Source organism: Triturus cristatus, chromosome 11 (genome assembly GCF_964204655.1).
Source record: "Triturus cristatus chromosome 11, aTriCri1.1, whole genome shotgun sequence".
Lineage (NCBI taxonomy): Eukaryota > Metazoa > Chordata > Amphibia > Caudata > Salamandridae > Triturus > Triturus cristatus.
In genome coordinates, this window is record NC_140594.1 from 365404312 (window position 1) to 365422637 (window position 18326).

Sequence of the window (18326 nt, forward strand, 5' to 3'; positions counted from 1 at the left end):
CGGGGGTGTGAGTTATAGTAAGCTCTGATAACTATAATTGGTAAATTTCTGTGTTTTTTTAGCCCAAAACATTAATGTTGTCACTGACATAGTCACCTAACTATAACGTTACTTTAACCTTTGTTTTTTTCAGTGAATTTCTAAGGTTATTTTTTATTTAAAACAAAAGCATATCTTTTGATCACACCTAACTATAACGGGACTTTAACATTTGTTTTTTTTCAGTGAAAAAATAAAATATGATTTATAATAATAATGCTGACTTTGGTTTAATTATTAAAAAAATGAAAATAATATATGTGCATTTATATATATATATATATATATATATATATATATATATATATATATATATATATATATATATATATATATATATATATATATATATAAACATATACATATATAGAGAAACACACACATATATACATCTATCAAATATATCTCATACTCCCACTCTGTCCCCGGCCCATGCAGCGGTGGTGCACGCTGGCAATGTGGAAACCGTAACAGCTACTCGAGCAAAATTTTGTCTCGGCCACGAAAGAAGGATGTGCACTCTGAGTTGCTGCATGTTTGTTTATCTAGGTCATAAACATCAGGATAAGTGCTAAGGAAGGACTAGCAACACCCGACGCGTTTCAGCAAATGTATCCACTTGTTCACAGGAGGATGATTGCCGCCCCCTTGCTGAGTTAAATAATACAAGTGAAATCGACATAGGGGACAATTCAGATGTGGTTGGAAATGGCTTTGACCGACATCGTAACCGGCCCCATAGTCTTAAACATCAAAGATGGGCTGGCAATTCAATATTTTAAACGTGATTATGGCAGCCGTATTGGACCATGGTGGATGACATCGTACATATATGTCATCAACTAGAAACATTGATTGATATTGTCGCTGTGTGAAATACATTGTCGACATACGATCAAAATAGATCTATGTGTATTGCATATCAAGAACAGAAAACCTGACAGTGATACAATGTGTGTGCTAACGTCATAGATGTGCTAGTGCCAAGCGTACTGCACCGACAGCGTGATTATAGCAGCTATATTGGACTGTGGTGGTTTGTATTATGTATATAACAGACAAGGATATTGCTGACAAAATTCAGTTGATAAACCAGCACCCCGCCAAAATGAATGTCCATAAACCACAGTGTACTCTGAAAGTACGACAGTGTTTCATATGTATGTGCAGGCTAAAGTCTGTTGCGTGCTGTTGCCCAGCACACTGCCCCCAACAGTCGTCAACATAAGTGCGCACCTGAATGTCAGCATTCATGTCATATGGTAGTATGGTAATGCCATAGTGGCCGGTCCCATCATTGTGACCATATTGTTGGAGGTATGCGTAGACATCAGGCAGTGCATGAGGCAGAGTCCAACTGCTAGCTACTGACTGCTAAATGCTGTAATGAGCCCCAGTGGGACACCTGACGTTATGTTCTAGTAGATCATTCATAAATTCTGGCTACCCCCACTGGTGGAAATAGAGAATGCAAAGATAGCCTAAGAGACCTAAGAAGGCCAACAGTGTCTTGAAAGAAAGCCTCATGCATAAACATTCAATAAATAAATTAACCATAAAGAATTGTGCCCAACCAGCACAAACATAGATATTAATACAAGAAGTACTGTGGTGTAATGTAGTCCCTCAAATAGTCCTGGGGTGTACAAAATAAGATTTGCCAATTCTTACCCAGAATATCTCTCACCACTTCAACTTACTGTTAAAGGTCATAATAAATTTCACATTGTTTTCGCTTTTCTCATCATGGTTAGGTCTTTTGGGGATTAAAATGTCCTGTCTAGTGGTGCAGCTACCTTTCTCAACCGATGTCTTGAGTATAGATACAGAGTAACCTCTGGCCCTGAATCTTTTCAACATAGAGTCACTCTCTGCAAGAACATTTTCCTTGAAGTTGCCGTTGCGTGAGGCACGCAACAGCTCACCATAAGGTATACTGTGAATGAGAGGTTTGGGGTGACAACTCTGGGCATGTAGAAGTGTGTTTCCTGCAGTTGCCTTCCTGTATAGGCTGGTTGTTATGCTGTTATCAATGATTTCCACCTTCACATCAAGGAACTCCATGGATGTGCTACTGAGTTCCTCAGGGAATATCATAAAGATGTCTTCTATGAACCTGATCCATAGAATCACATATGCATTGAAGGTGTCACGGGTACCCACCATCTGTTCCTCCCACTAACCAGAAACAGATTGGCAAAAATAGGGGCAAAACAAGAACCCATGTCAGTCCCCTCCTGTTGTTTAAAGTACTTGTCATCAAACAAAAAGAAGTTCTTCTTCAGACACAGTTCGATCATCTCTAAGATTATCTCAGTGTGGAAGAGGTATGATATAGACCTAGATTGGAGAAAATGTCTGCATGCCATGATTCCTGCCTCATATCCTATGCTAGTATACAGACTTTCTACATCCAGGATCAAAAGAAAAAAGTCTGGGGCCCAATGTATCCCATCAAATATGGGCTAGGAAGTCCTTGGTGTCTTGTATGTAACAAATGGCGGCAAAATGAAGTCTACATATTTGGAGGTATTTTCTAGTAACAAACCTATGGAGGACACAATGGATCTTCTCGGGGAATTGTTCATATATTTGTGGATCTTGTGTAATAGGTAGAGTATGGAAATTTTGTGTTGTTTGCAATTATGAAATTTGGATTCCTCTCATTCAGTAAGTCCCTTCTCCTCCATTAAATCAATTTTTCTGCATAATCATGATTAGCTTTCAAAATGTCACTTCTGATTACATTAACATAACAGCACACAACAGACATTAACCCACATTATACATATGAAACACTGTCATGTTTTCAGAGTACACTGTGGTTTGTGGACATCCATTTTGATGTGGTGCTGGTTTATCAACCGATCTGGCAACCAGCAATATCATTGTCTGTTATATACATAATAAAACCACCACTGTCCAATATGGCAGCTATAATCATGATGTTGAGGGAAGTACGCTTGGCACTAGCAGGTCTATGACGTTAGCACACACATTGTATGAACGGCAGGTTTTCTGTTCTTGATATGCAATACGCTTCTTTATTTACACATACCTCTATTTTGATCTTATGCCGATGATGTGTTTCACTTTGTGATAACATCAATATTCCAAGTTGATGACATATAGGTATAATGTCAACCACCATGATCCAATATGGCTGCCACAATCACGTTGGTAATAATAAATTATTAGCCCATCTTTGACGTTTACAACTATGTCGATTTCACTTGTATTATTTAACTCAGCAAGAGGACAGCATACACCCACCTGTGAACAAGGCCAACATGCATTGGGTGTTTCCGGTGCTACCCTAGTACGTACTCTGATGTTTATGACCTTAATAAACAATCATAGAGCAACTCAGAGGGTGTATCCTTCTTTCCTGGCCAAGAGGAATATGTGTGTGTGTGTGTGTGTGTGTGTGTGTGTGTGTGTGTGTGTGTATATGATATAAATTCTTAGGTCTTTTAGGAAATCAGTGCTCTAATTAGACCATTAGTTACAGAAGGGAAGATGGTGAATGGAGTGTTTAAGTAATTGAGGAACTGCTTATGAGAAGGGATTGATAGCTTTGGTGGTACCCCTTTAACCTTAGATCGCTGAACTCTTTCCTGGGCATGCACAGTCCAGTGTAGTTTTTCTTCCAGGTAACACTGAAATCTGTGATAAACTAGCCATGGGCAAACCTACCGAGATATATGATGAATCAAGAAGCGACAGGTTGCATGCCAGAATTAGTCAGACAAGTCTTTAGAGAATTTCCAAAAATAATCCAGAGTGGAAAAAGCTATGTCCTGCACTGCTGTTGTGGAGTTGGAAAAATGTAAACATCTACTTTACTAGAGGCAGATTATGTGACTTGCAGGTTACACACATATCTGTATAGCAGGTGCAAGAACACACTGAGCTACCTTACTGGAATTGAAACCTTTGCCCTGCAGAAATCACGCAGATTTCATCATCAGATTCTAACCGACTGAGCTATCCAACTGGCATTTAAGCCTAAAGATGATAAGGACTTACTTCCATAGGTGCTGGAGCCTACTAAGCTATGTTGTTGCTACTAGAACATCTGCCTTTCAGTTCACCCAAAGATCTTCGGGTATTAACCCAGTGAATTAAGTTGCGGACATGCGATTTACTTAAAGATTTCCATATAAGGAGCTTAAACCCACAGAAAAATTGTTACTGGGATCTATTTTGTGACCTATGATTTCTACACAGCTCTCTGCTGCAATTACTTTAATTTACAGATTATCAACAAAGAAGACAAAACAGAGCCCCCCCACCCTTCACTAGCTACCGTTTGATACAATGTAAATTACTTTATAGGTATTCTGCCTGAACCACTTTCTGCAAAAGTAAACACACCAAATACATAAAATGATATGCACAACTGTGCTATAAAATGCACATACTTACTGATCAGCACTCCCTGTTAGTTGCCTTTCTCCTTGCTGCTCTCTCTCTCCTCCATCCCCGCTACCATGATCATTTCTTCGTCCACCCCCACCCTCTTCTGGTCCTTTTCAAGTCATGCTTTGATACTAGAAGCAAGTGCTCATACATGTATCGGTTGCATCAAGCTACACTGGCTGCACCTGCACGGTATTTTCATTTTTCATTTATGAGAGTAAAAAGTCATCAATTGTATATGTTTTCTGAGTAACAGTTACTTCTCTCCTTTTCTCGCAGAACTGGTGACATGTCGTGGCTGACTGGAAAGGGCTCCTAGCGTTGGGTCGGGAGGTTTACCCGAAGAGACCTGAACGACGGAAAGGCATGGACCACCCATATCTAAGACAGCATTAATTTTACTAAAGGTCGCCAGACGAAGAAGTCTCAAACCTTTGAAGCTCATCTCAGGAATGGAGGATCTTGGCCGCTGAGTTGAGTAGAGCTTCAAGGAATCAACCGGAATGAGACCCACACTCCCCACGGATTCCCCAAGCCAGTCCAGAGAGAAGGGGCTCTTGTCCACTAAAGACACCTCCAGTAGGACAAACACACTCAGGTCCACTGAGGGCCCCATGGATAGGAGGGTTCTCTTAACGGCCTAGGCAAACAGTCTAAGGACACATAAAAGTGCACGTTCACATCTTGCTTCGAACACTGGTGCGATTACATCATGACAAAGAGAATATATTAATATATTTTTCATTTTTTAATGCTATAGTGGCTATGATTGTAGGGAAATAATTGGGAGAACTAGCTCTACTAAGCCAGGGGTGCTGGGGATTGTAGGGATCATCTTGATAACATACAGAGTTCTCAAGAGGTTCCCAGCCGGTGCTGAGTGACGGGGTTTGGGAGGAGGCTTAGCCGGCACAAGGAGTAGGTGCCTCTCCCCATAAACAGATGTCTTCTATGCAATGGTTGCCAATCACAAAAATGCATGGGACGTGCCTGCGCATCAATAGAATGTCTAAAAATGGAACCCATCTCACGCACTGAATGACAAATTCACAAATCATTAACTTGACGCCCACCTGAGCTTGTTCTACGAATGCACTACTTTAAGAAGACATGGATTTATCGGAAATAACTTGAAGTACCTTTACTTTGAGTGAGGAATGTTCACTTGGGCTGTACAATGACAGTCATGCTTATTGTATGTCACAGAACTGTATGTCGACTGCTTATAGACTATCTAGTGGGCTGATAACTTTTGGCCTGGTTCACTAGTTTGAATTCTTGCCATTTTAACTGGTTTGCAGGTTTGATAGATGATAGTTTTATGAAATAAAACATGTCAGTTTCTTAAATGGAACAGCAAGCATTGTTTGCTTAAATTCATCTGTCTGCCCTAAAAGCTCCCATGCTTTTTTTTTAAGGAAATGAAGTTTTTTGAAAAGTAATCTGGAAAGTCATGTAGCAAGAAGGAACCAGAAGACATACCTCGAAAATATTGTTCAAGCAGAGAAATCTCATTGGTTCACTGTAATTGATGAGGGAAATCAATGATAGAAGAAGGCTGAAGTGCTTGCCCTCTTTGATTAGGATGAGCTGTGATATGAAAAATAAAAACATGGAAGAGTTCGTCATCAAATGGCAGGTCTATAATGGATATCAATTGTATTCAGTGGCAAGGATTGACGTTTATGCTCGTACAATGCTAACAGGATGCTTGGTAATATGCATGATATCATTTTTTTTTTTTTTTTTTTTTTTTTTTGAAACCGTTTATTGCAATCTCAAGAATATACAAGTATGGGCCCACAACCTTCCGGCCGGCCGCTAGAATGACAGGAGCATATGACATACGTACAAAAACACTTGGCGTTGCAGAGAAGCAAAATCAGGAGGTATCAGCGTCGTGGGCCACATCACTCTGACCCCACAATACGGTTTCATTTTATACAAACAACACAAAAACCACACCCGCAAGGCAACCCGCAATCGAAAGTAACAGCACGTGCTCCCCGAATAGGGGACCCCAGCCATCCACAGGAGTCTAAAGAGGGGAAGGGGAACAGATCGAGGACTGGGGGAACTCTGTGCTCGGGGCTAGGGAAAGGAGTCAACTAAGGGGACGGGGCTGGTGAGGCCGCAGGCAGCAGTGGTGGCGCGCAGATACCCCCGCGGTAGGCGTTCCAGGGGCCCCATACTTTCACCCATGCCCCAGGCTTACCCCTCGCCACATACACCACCTTTTCTCGGAACATGCACCAATCCATGTGTTCTTTCCAGGCCGACACCGCCGGGGGCCTCTGGGATCCCCACAGTTGAGCAATGTCACGCTTAGCTATCATATATCCCAGAGTCACCCATCGCGTCTGCGGAACCGAGTAGTCAGTTGGTTCCCACACATTCAGCAGGCATCTCCTCGCTTCAGGTAGCAGCGCGACATGCGTAACCACTCGCAGGACCTCATGCACACCACGCCAGAATCGCTCCACCTTCGGGCATTCCCACAAAATATGCAAGAAAGTCGCCAAAGCACCACACCCACGCTTACACAACCCATCCTCAGCATAGCCCATACGCAGAAGCCTTGGCCCCGTCATGTAAACCCGATGGAGTATCTTAAGCTGGACGAAGCGAAGGCGAGCCGGTATGGCCACCTCCTTCGGAGAGGCCACCGCGGAAATCCAGTCTTCGTCGTCCAACTCCAGCCCGTCGGCAACCCAAACCTCGCGGAGGCCAGTCAGCAAGCCCGAGCGGTCATTAATCAATTTTTTGTAAATAAGGGAGATCGTGCTGTCCGGAACGTGGCCATCCAGCACTCTATCCTCCAGGGGGGAAGACTCCGGGATGGAGGCGACGTCTGGGAAGACTGAGCCCAGCGCGTGACGGACCTGCAAGTACCGAAAGTATTCACTGCCCTGCAGCTGAAACTCCGTCTGCAGCGTCTCGAATGTTTTAAATCCCCCCCTCGTCCAGAGGTCCCCCACTTTACTGATGCCGATCGTGTCCCACTTCTCGAAGCCCTTCGAGGTCCACAGGGAGCCCAATCTCTCAGACGCGTACAACGGTGATGCCCGGGTCAAACGGTCCTTCCACCCCATAGCTGCGTTAGCCGCGTGCCATACGCGTACCATGACACGCGTAGGTCCCGTCAGGCGGGGTCCGGGCGCGCCAGAGTAGAGCGCTCGATTATAGTCGCCACCAGGCAGGAGCATCTTGTCCATTTCAAATGCCGGGTTTAAGGCGGGCCCGTAAAGGCCATGATTAATCGCAGCTAGCTGGGAGGCCCAGTAATACCGTTTAATATCCGGGAGGGCAATCCCCCCGTCGTACCATGGGAGCGTCAACTTCGCCAGGGCAATACGTGGCCTCCCGTCCCAGAACAGGCGGCGCTGTAGACTCTCCACCTCACGGAAGTAGCGCGCCGGGACTAAATCCATAGTATTCTGGAGAGCGTACAGGAAGCGTGGCAACGACATCATCTTAAACAATGCCGCCCGGCCGAGCGGCGAAAGCGGCAGGCGCCGCCAGCGCGCGACGTCCTCCTTCAAGCGCTGGAGGGGGGGAAGCAAATTCCGCTCGTAGCGGGCCTCCGGGTCCAGAGTAATGTAAACCCCCAGGTACCGAAACCCCTGTGAGGCAATCTGGATCGGACAGCCCCACGGGAGGACGGGAGCCTCCCCGGAAAGCACATACACACATGATTTAGCCCAGTTGATGACAAGGCCTGAGTTGCGGCCGAATGAGCTCAAAACATCAACCAGGACAATCAGTGATTTACGCGGGGAGGCTAGGTACAAAAGGATATCGTCAGCGTATAGGGACACGCGGTCCTCATACTCGGGGGTCCAACGGAGACCACGGATGGAAGGGTGCCACCGCAGCCACTCCGCCAGGGGTTCCATGGCCAGCGCGAACAGGAGCGGCGACAAGGGACAGCCCTGTCGCGTGCCCCGTCCCAGCTCGAATGGGACCGATACTCTTCCATTCACCACCACCTGCGCCAATGGGCCCGAATACAACAATTTGACCCAGCTGATGAACCCCGGGCCAAATCCAAACTTCGCCAGCATAGCCCAGATGTATGGCCACTCGAGCGTGTCAAACGCCATGGTGGCGTCTAAGGACGCCAATATGGCCGGCTCCCGCACAAACGGGACACGCGCGAGCACCCCGTGCAAGCGCCGCAGATTAAGGGCCGTATTGCGATGGGGAATAAAGCCGGACTGGTCTTGGTGGACCAAATCGCCCACCACGCCGACCAGCCGGTTGGCTAGCACCTTGGCGAGGATTTTGGGCTCCGCATTCAAGAGCGAGATAGGCCGGTAGGATGTAACCCGGTCTCGAGGTCTCCCTTCCTTGTGGATCACCACGATTGTAGCCAGACGTTGGTCCGGCGGGAGGGAGCCCAGCGAGTGGGCCGCCAGGAACATCGCACGGAGGTGGGGTGCCAGTACATCCGGTCGCAGCTTATACAACTCGACAGGGATACCGTTCGGGCCCATGGCCTTGCCGGATGCGACCGAGCGTATGGCGAGGGCAATTTCGTCGGAGGTAGGAGCGGCATCTAACGACACCCTGTCTTCCACCGAAAGGGAAGGCAGCGCGATATCCCTAAGCAGGGCATGGGAATCCTCCTCCGAGCAGGGAGAAACCGGGGAATATACCTCGCGGAAATAATCCGCGAAACAAGAGACAATGTCTTCTGGCTCGGTGACACGCACACCATCCATCCTCTCAATCAGCGGGACCACACGACTCGCTCTCTCCTTTTTATCCAACCATGCAAGCAGTTTACCAGCCTTATCACCCACATCATACAGTCGCCCCTGTTGCTCTCTATAGAGGCCCCTGGCCGCCTCCGTGACGAGGGCCCTGTAGGCCGCCTGCTTAAGTTGTAGGACATGTAGTGCAGCATCTGTCACCCCACCCTCTAGATCACCCTCCAATTCAGCGATTTCGGCCTCCACCCGGGTCACCTCCTCCTGCTCGCGCCTCCGGGCATGGGAAATAAAGGAGAGGGCCTCCCCTCTAAGAACTGTTTTGAAGGCTTCCCACAGGGAGATAGCCGAAGGGACGGACCCCACATTCTCATCGAAATACCGCTGCAAGGATTTAATCAAATCAGCGCGAATAGTGGGGTCGCGCAGGTACCAGGCATTGATTGGAGCTACCCTGCCCTCCCCCCTCGGGAAGACATCAACGTGCAACAGGAGCGGGGAGTGATCTGAAATACCCCGCGCCAAATGGCGCACCTCTCCTACCCTCCCAACATAGGCCGCAGGGACAAGGACATAATCAAGCCGTGAGAGGCTACCATGGGCACCCGAGTGGAAAGTGTACTGCAGCTGCGTGGGATGTTTTAAGCGCCAGCAGTCCACCAATCCCAGTGTATCTAAGAAGCCGGACAGCCACGCCTGCGCCCGGGGGAGGTCCCTAGGGGGGTGACGATCCACAGTCCCAGAAACCACCGCATTGAAGTCCCCCCCAACCACCAGAAGCCCCCCCGGAAGGTCAAGGAGGAGGCGCCCTAGGTCTGCAAAAGTCGTAGACTGTAACCCCGGTGGGACGTACACTGATACAAAGACAACTACTTTACCCTCCATTCTCCCCACTAAGACAGTGTAGCGTCCCCTCTCATCATGGCGCACCTCGTCTATTTCCAACGGGAGCGAGTTCTTCACCATGATGCCCACCCCCCGTGAGCCCGACGTGAAGCCCGAGTGGGCCACCAAGCGATAGCCACGCCGATTCATGGCACAATAGGAATTACCAATAAGGTGTGTCTCCTGCAGAAAGACCACATCCGGCGAAAGTCGTTTCAAATACTGCAGGACCACACCTCGCTTAATCCTATCCCCCAGTCCGTTAACGTTCCAGGACAATAAAGTCAGGTCCCTACCCCCCATCACATACAGAAGCCATCATTCGTCCCCCCGAGAGCACCTTAAAAACACCAATACAATAAAGGGTTTGCCTTGCGGTAAAAACGAACAACACCCCACCCCAACCCACCCATCCCAACAGAACTCCCCCCTCCCTGCACCCCTGCATGAGCCCAAACAGCCCCCCCAAAGTGCAGTGTGCCTGTCGCCCCATGAATGATTAAACTAACTAGTCCCCCAGAGGAGGAGGGAGAGCCCCCAAGAGACCCCATACCACCTCCACAGGAGGGAGACTTAACGAACAGTCAAAAATGACGACAATGTTGTCCAGAGCGAGGCCTACTATTAGTCCCTCAGTCCTGATCCGGCGAGCCCTCCCCTCCAACCGCGCCCCCCCCCACCCCCCCGGCCCCGATCCCCGGGCAAGGAGTCCAACCAGTCCCCGGCCGCCTCGGGACGATCAAAAAAGTGCGTGCGGCCATCCACTTCCACCCGCAACTTAGCTGGAAAAAGCATCGCATACTTGAGGTTCAAGTCCCGTAGACGACGTTTGACTCCGAGAAAGCTCAGTCTCTGCTTCTGGACCGCTGGGGTGAAATCAGGATAGAAGTTTACGTCCATATTGTCAAGTCTGACCGGTCCTTGTTGCCTAGAAGTCTGAAGGATAGCGTCTCTGTCCCGAAAGTTGAAAATCCGGGCAATGAGAGGCCTCGGAGGGGCTCCGGCCTTAGGTCTTCCTCCGGGAACCCTGTGGGCACGTTCCACCGCAAAGAATTTACTCAGCCCCCGGGGCTGGAGATGGGTGAGAATCAGGTCCTCCACAAACAGGTCCGCCGCCGCCTCCTCACGTCCCTCCGGCACCCCGACAATGCGGACATTGTTCCTCCGGGCCCGACCCTCAGAATCCTCCAGTCGACGATCCATCAGGGCGCTCGCCTGGCCAAGCCGGCGCACCTCCTTTTGGAGGGCCGCCACGTCCGCTGTAAGGCCCGAGGTGGTGTGGGCCAAAGAATCGACCCGGTCATTGGTCTTGGATAAATCAGCCCTCACCAGGCCAACATCCACGTGGACCGAGTCAATCTTTTGCGCCAGTGTGTCAAAGCGCTGATCCACCGAGGCCTTCATCTCGGCGATAGCGCCCATGACATCTCGCAGGGTCAGATCCGCGGGCAGCGCAGGAGCATCAGTCGGGCCCTCAGGGGACCCACGCGGCACCTCGGGAGATCCCTTCTGGAGGGTGTAGCGGTCCATGCTGTTGGACTGATGGGCTGCGCCACGGCGGGTCGATTTCACCTTTGCCCGGTCGCCATCTTGCTTTGTGGACATGGGTTCAGTCCCCAAATCGTGCCAATCACCTCGGAAAAAGCCGACAAACCAGTTCACGGGCTCCGGGGGGGGGCAACCACAGGTCCGCAGGACGGATCACAGCCGGCGGGCCAGCAGGGCACCCCAACGAGGCCACACCACCGCACACCGCCCCGCAACCCAACCTCGCCTACACAGCAAGGAGGGTGCAAAAGCGAAAGTGAAAGTGCGGGGTACGCGAGTCGCCCAGCCCTGCCCGCCGCTGTTGATCACTTTGTCTCCGGATCGCCCCGCAACTCCAATCCGGGGGGCCGGCGTGGAGAAGGCCGCAAACCTCAATCGGTGCTCCCGCCGGTGTCCGAGGTCCAATTTGGAAGCGGAAAGCGGGTGACACCTCAGCTCGGGCTCACCAACACAGTCCCCTCATCTAGAACAGGATATTTTCAGGATTTATGTAGGAGGTCACGGAGGTCCTCGGGAGCCTCGCACCTACGCGGCCATCTTGGTTGCGCGCTAGGCTCCTCCTTCCATGATATCATTTTTAATGAAGGATTTACGCAATCAAACAAAAGGTCTGCACTTGTATACATGAATGTAGTAAATTGGAATTATCTCAATGTAGATGAGAGAGAGATCCAGAACTGAAGAGCACGAACTGAAAGGTATCAACCAATGGATCCACTGCCGGACTGGGTACCAAAATCAACCCGTCCGTCCATTCTTCCGTCCGTCCATCTATCCATACATCCATCACCCACCCATCACCCACCCATCCGTCCTCCTCTCCAGTCACAGCCGGCACGACTCGGGGGTGGGGGGGTCAGGGGGGCACGTTGGGGTGTCATGCTTCATCAATATGAGTTGTGAGTTCTAGTGTAAATAAAGTGACTTAAAATAGGCACAGGAGCCCACAAGAAACCTATTTAATCAGATATGGGTTCCAGGACTAAGTAAAAACAGTGGTACAATTTTTACTTAGTCCTGGTGTTTTTAAGCCACTTTATATACACTAGAACTCACCACTCATATTTCCCACTTGCACTCACCATTTACGGCGTCCTCAGATCAAAAGAACTCCACTAAAGCATCCACAAGGCCTGTCAGACATTGCAGCGCCGGCCTGACGAGGAGCGCCCGATGATGAAGCATGACACCTCAACAGGTGTGTGAGGGCATTATGATCTGAATTAGAGATCTCCCAGCGACACTTACTCTGGCCTGATAGCACCAATCCGTGCATCTGCCTAACAGAGGAACTACTTCTTATATTTGATAATTCTGATGCAAGTCCTTGGAGGGGCTCAGGAGGTAGACTTCTTTAAAGATTTGCTCTTCCACCCCCCATTTCGATTTAAGGCTCTTGCATGAGAACACCCACAGCTACACCCTTGGAATGCCACTTCCACGGAAAGTGCTGCATGTAAAGGGGCCATATTTACAAGGAGAGGAAAAGCCAAGCCGGGTGGCTTTTCGTGTCCTTGTAAATATGGGGCAGCAAAATGCCCCGTCGGTGCATCACAACAAGTGATCCATCGGCGGCGCAAGGGGCTTGTAAATGAGCTCCTGTATGTGGTGCCAGATGGACAGTGGAGAGATCTGTGTGCAGAATGTGGAAAGCAGCTGAGGGCTCTGTATGTTGTTTGTTGAGGGCATCTGAAGGCTCTCTTGTGTGTGGAGGGAGCTGAAAGCTGTGTGGTGTGTGGAGGGCACCTGAAGGATCTGTAGGTGGTGTGTGGAAAGCATCTCAGAGCTCTGTCTGTGGTGTGTCGAGGGCAGCTTAGGGTTCCGTGTGTGGCAGTGAGTTACATGGCAGCTACGGGTTCTGTCTGTGGCATGGAGAGGGTTGGTGTGGGCTGTGAGTGTGGTAAGTAGAGAGCAGCTGAGGACTCTGTGTGGGGAATGTATAGGTCAGCTGATGGCTCCATTTAGTTTTGTATTGTTTCTTTTTAGAAGCCACGTGTTTTCTATCTTGTCATTTATTCATTTGTTTTGAGTGCCTGGCTCCGCTCCTGGACCGCCTGTTTGGCCTTCGTTTCATTTTCAGTGCACCACATCCCACGTGGCTACTGCAAGAATGCTGTAAGAATGAGCAAATGGGCGTACGGGTGGGTGCAAGTGTCCACGGACGTCTGACAGAGTGCATGTCCGATGAGGTACTGAGTACTTTGCTCCTTGTCACGCTGTCACTAGCCCTCTTGGTGCTCCGGTTATTGACGTTAGGGCCATTTCGATCTCTGTTTAATTCTGTGCTTACTATTTTTATTTTAAGCCCATAATTATGACCTGTGCCACGCTATGTACCCACTCTTTTCTAAGGCACTGTTCTATGTCATATGTCAGCAGCCCCTTGCCACATCATTCAACATGATTCTGTCCTGCTCAGAAAATTCTGTGGTCTGGCCTCGCCTGGTCTTAGGCCCGGTAGCAGTTATTATTACTTGAAAACACGCAGTCATTTATGAGAACTCACGCATCCCTGCATTTGCGCAGCGATGCATCAGTGCGTGAGGCACTGCATCATAAAACTATTCAAATCAGTTTTCACTGACGCATCGCCTACTGTATAGGAACCAATGTGTTAGAGCGTGAGAGGTGACAACGTCACTTTGTGCTCTAGCAGATTGGTCCTTGATTATACGCATACAAGTGGGCATAGTGCCCACTTGTATGTGTAACATGAGCACGTAATGTCCCAAAATGTGACATTACATGCACATACCTGCCTTCTGTGGCCCACTTACCTTGTGTCTTGATTGCAGATTGCAGTCTAGTCACTACAGCTGGTGTGATCCTTTGGCCACAGCCAATGCGTCATTCCTACGCCTGGGTTTAGCAGGCGTAGGGACTGTGACATATTGGCAGCCAGTGGTCCGATACGCAAAAAAAACATAAAAGTCATGAATACCACTACATCAGTTTTATTGGGCGGTGTTTACCGACGGAAGACCTACCTTGCATGAATTAAAAACTACTGTGGTGCACCCGATACCGACGCATTTAAAACGGATGTATTGCAAGGAAAAGTGACGCATCTACTACCTTGTAAATATAGATATTTTGGAGCTCTGCCATTGTGTCCAAAAATAGGGCGCCCGCCAACGCAGCACAAGGGGCTTATAAATGAGGCAGACGGTATGTATGCTGCCAGCACCATTTGTGCTCTTTTAGTCTGGGTCCTGGCAGTATGCCTCCCCCCAGCTGAGGGTAACGCTTTAGGCACCCCTCGTGGTGTTAAGCAGGACTGCAATTTGTGGGACAAGTCTATGTCATGTGGCGCACACATGATCTGTCTTCACCCATGCTCAATAAATCACTGCCAAGGATCCAGATGTCACAGCAGCTGGGCACTCAGGGCAGGGTTACACATCCATTACCAATTTACCATGAGAGGGAGTTTTCCGCCCCAACGCGTGGTCACCCAGTCCTTGACCCCTCTGCAGAATGCACAGACCATTGCTCATCTTGCAATTGTGATACTGTGCAAATGTGTGTGAAGGAGGTACACTATTGACAAGGCGAAAGTAAAAGTAAATGCTTTGCTTACAGGTGAGTGGGTGTGCTGTGTGGTTGGGGGTGATGAAGTAGAGATGTGAGGAAGTGGTTTCAACAGAGAGACAAAAGAGGGTACTGAAATTGAAAAGATATGAAGTTTAAGATATTCAGATGAACGAGATGTGGAACAAAAAGGGTGTACGTGTCTAACAGAGTGAACATTACAAGAGTGATTGAGACATTCTGAAGACCACTACCCTGCCCGCAGGCTTCCCGAATGTTTAATTTACAGTCTCACAATTTGAGAATTGAAACATTTTCAATATTATTTACAACAAAATCCTTATTGCTACTCATGTATTGTAAACAGCTAACACCCACTGACAAAGCCAATAGCCCTGGCTTATTTTAAGTGTATGTCAGTAGTTGTGTTATATATCTGGAAGCAATAACAGAAAGCTCACATAGAGGAATCAAAATACCGGTCGGTGGCACAGTATGGGAGTCAAAGAAACGTAGTTTATTATTTAAGCCATGCCTATATTTGCATAGGCCATGCCCCTTGAAGAAACTCCCACTTTTTTTCTTCTCACTTAAAGCCTTGGTCCTGTCCAACTTTCCAGAACACTTTCATGCCACTTTACTTTGTTCTCCCCACTCCCTGATACAATTCTGTTATCCCCCTGCATCCGCTGCCCCAGAAACAGTTCAGTGCTGATTCTCTTTCAAACCCGCTCCACTCTCCACTGTGGCAGCTGCCTCAGGGCTCACTTTTGTGTCGCTCTGATTATAACTGCAGAAGGGAACTGACCCGTACCATGTCACTGGCTATGCATACAAATGACAAAGTGTGTCTGGACATATTCCCAGGTATTCATGCTTCTCTTATCCATACGAATGAGGGGTATTGCCTAGCATTATGCCCCATCTACAATGCTTAATATCAGCCATGATTGCAGGTGTGCCCACCTGCGCTCATTTTTGGGCACCTGAAAATATTTATCCTCAATAGACTTTAACCCATAACAAAAGAGAGAAAAACATAAAAGGTGGAATGGAGGAAGAGAAAGATGGAAAAACAGCGACAACGAAAGAAATCAGAGACGCACAAGGAATGTGCTGGAGTGAGACAGAGGGGCAGGGAGTGACTGGGGATGGATTACATATGCATGAGGTGGAATCAAGACTATGCATCTGTGTTATTCGGTACCGAGACCTGCAGCGCCGGCGGCAGCTTCTGAGCAACTGTTTGGGCCCTAGGGCATGGACTTCAATTAGGGGTGACCATGAGTCACAACTGCGACCCCTAAGTCACTCGTTGTGACCCCTGCCACCTTGCTTGCAACCCCTGGCTGTTTGTTGACCTTGGCAGGCTCTCTGGTGGCATAAAATCCGTTGCAGTATCAGCAGCGCTTGATTGCACTGCTGTGCTGAAGCTCTGCCTGCAGAGACATCATGATGGCCTGCAAGCCGGGCCTGGGTGGGGGAAAGAATTTGTCTCACTCGTTGCTATGGTGACTCCCGGCAGGGTCGGTCGGTTTAGTCATTGATTGATGCATTGTATGTATCTGCTGCGGGCCTGGGCAAGGAAGCTGAGCGAATCACAAAGTGCATTCAGTTTGGCTGGGCATGATTGGACAGTGACTAGTTACACATGCTGCAGCTAGCAGCACATGTATGTGTAAGTGCAAGCGAGCACACGTTGCACCCTACCCTAGCTAAGGACGTGGTGACTGGTGCGGTATGTGTACCACCGTGTTTGGGACTGCCGACTGGGTCCCAGGGCCAACAAGCTGGTAACGCGAAAGTGCTACCAATGATAATGGCCCTCGTAAAAATTATGGACCAGCCCCGCACGGCAGTAAAAGCTGTGCTGATGCGGCGTGGCCTTGGAGTAGAATCTGAGCCTTCTGCATGCGTGCTGGGAGTCAAGACTCTAGCATGACTGACTAGAATCAACGCAAGTTCAGGACCAGGCCCTGAGAGACTTGTTTCACTTAATTGTCACTCTCTGACTGATTCGGAAAGTCAGACCTCGGGCGGGCCACTGGGCATGTGAGTGTGGGACTGACTGAGCCGTCTCCTTGACTAGAGTCTCGACTCTCCGACTAGCCTTGTGGTGGTGCCGCTCGTTGTGACTCCTGTGAGCTGCGTGCCCTGGGAAAACCTCTAACAGAAGCAACAAGTAAAGTAAGATACGATTATTTGTTTTTGGAGTTCACACAAGATTTTTAAATGCCCTGCAAAATTTTCAGAAAGGGTTGTTAAAGAGCACACAATTCAGGTTTAACCCTTCTAGTGTCTGCCCATCGTTTAGGTAATGTGAATGACACATTAATTGCCCTTGTTTTATGTTGAACACCGCATCCGTGTAGCTACAGCATGCGCATACCGGTCAGTGAGTGCTGGTGGACTGGCCAACAAAACTTTGTCTGTTTTGAACACCACCAAGGCCGGAATGGCCATTCTGGGCATCGGGCGAACGGGTGAGTGGTTCCCTGGGGGCTGTAAGGGGGATGGGCATGTTTTATTAGTGGGGCTGGTTTTGCAGCAGTTTTAAATGTACTGCAAAGTTCCTTTTATATTCAGCAGTTTATAGCAACAATAAAAGTGTCTACTTAACTCTGGCAATTTATTAATGTACCTGCTGGAGAAAGAGGGGCGTTCGTCTAGTGGCAGTTTTCACTTACCTAAGGTAGTGCAGCGGGTTAATATGTCTGCTCCAAAGAATGTGTCCCATGCATCTCAGAAGAACAAAATGTTATGTGGCCAGCTCAGAGGGTTACTGCTTTTGTCACAGAGATTCTGTTGTTACTGTGCAGTTCACAAGTTACATTCGTAATCTACAACAGTGAGCTATGAACTGTCACCTTTGAGCTGCATGCAAGCTGCAAGGTACAGGTTAGAAAGTTATGTTTTTTAACAGTCTTTCTATCCTGATGTTGCTAAGGAAGGTTTGTTTGGGTAGAAATAAATTCCTATTTTTAAAATCAACTCCAACCACTGTGTTATGTTCTGCATCCTGAGTTTGTGCTTCTCCAGACCAAGCACTCTTGAAGAGTGACTACTAGTATGGATGACATGTGAATCCTACACCTTTTAGTCTCCTTTGCCTTAACATGTTCTATGGACTGATTTGTACATGTGTGATTCATTATTAATCAACACAAGTACTGTGCCAATAATGTGCAT

General features: G+C 48.3%; 1 protein-coding gene across 2 annotated transcripts in view; it reads left to right on the forward strand.

The window, feature by feature from the left end:
* AIFM3 (AIF family member 3) overlaps window positions 1–6089 on the forward strand; it is a 284806-nt gene extending 278717 nt beyond the window's left edge. Inside the window, exon 20 of one of the 2 annotated variants that reach the window (XM_085633940.1) lies at window positions 4741–6089. In XM_085633940.1, coding sequence (XP_085490066.1) covers window positions 4741–4780 — 40 coding nt within the window. In that variant the 3' untranslated portion in view covers window positions 4781–6089. The remainder of the gene's footprint in view (window positions 1–4740) is intronic. The other variant, XM_085633939.1, reaches the window with a different exon arrangement.
* Window positions 6090–18326: the final 12237 nt, after the last annotated feature.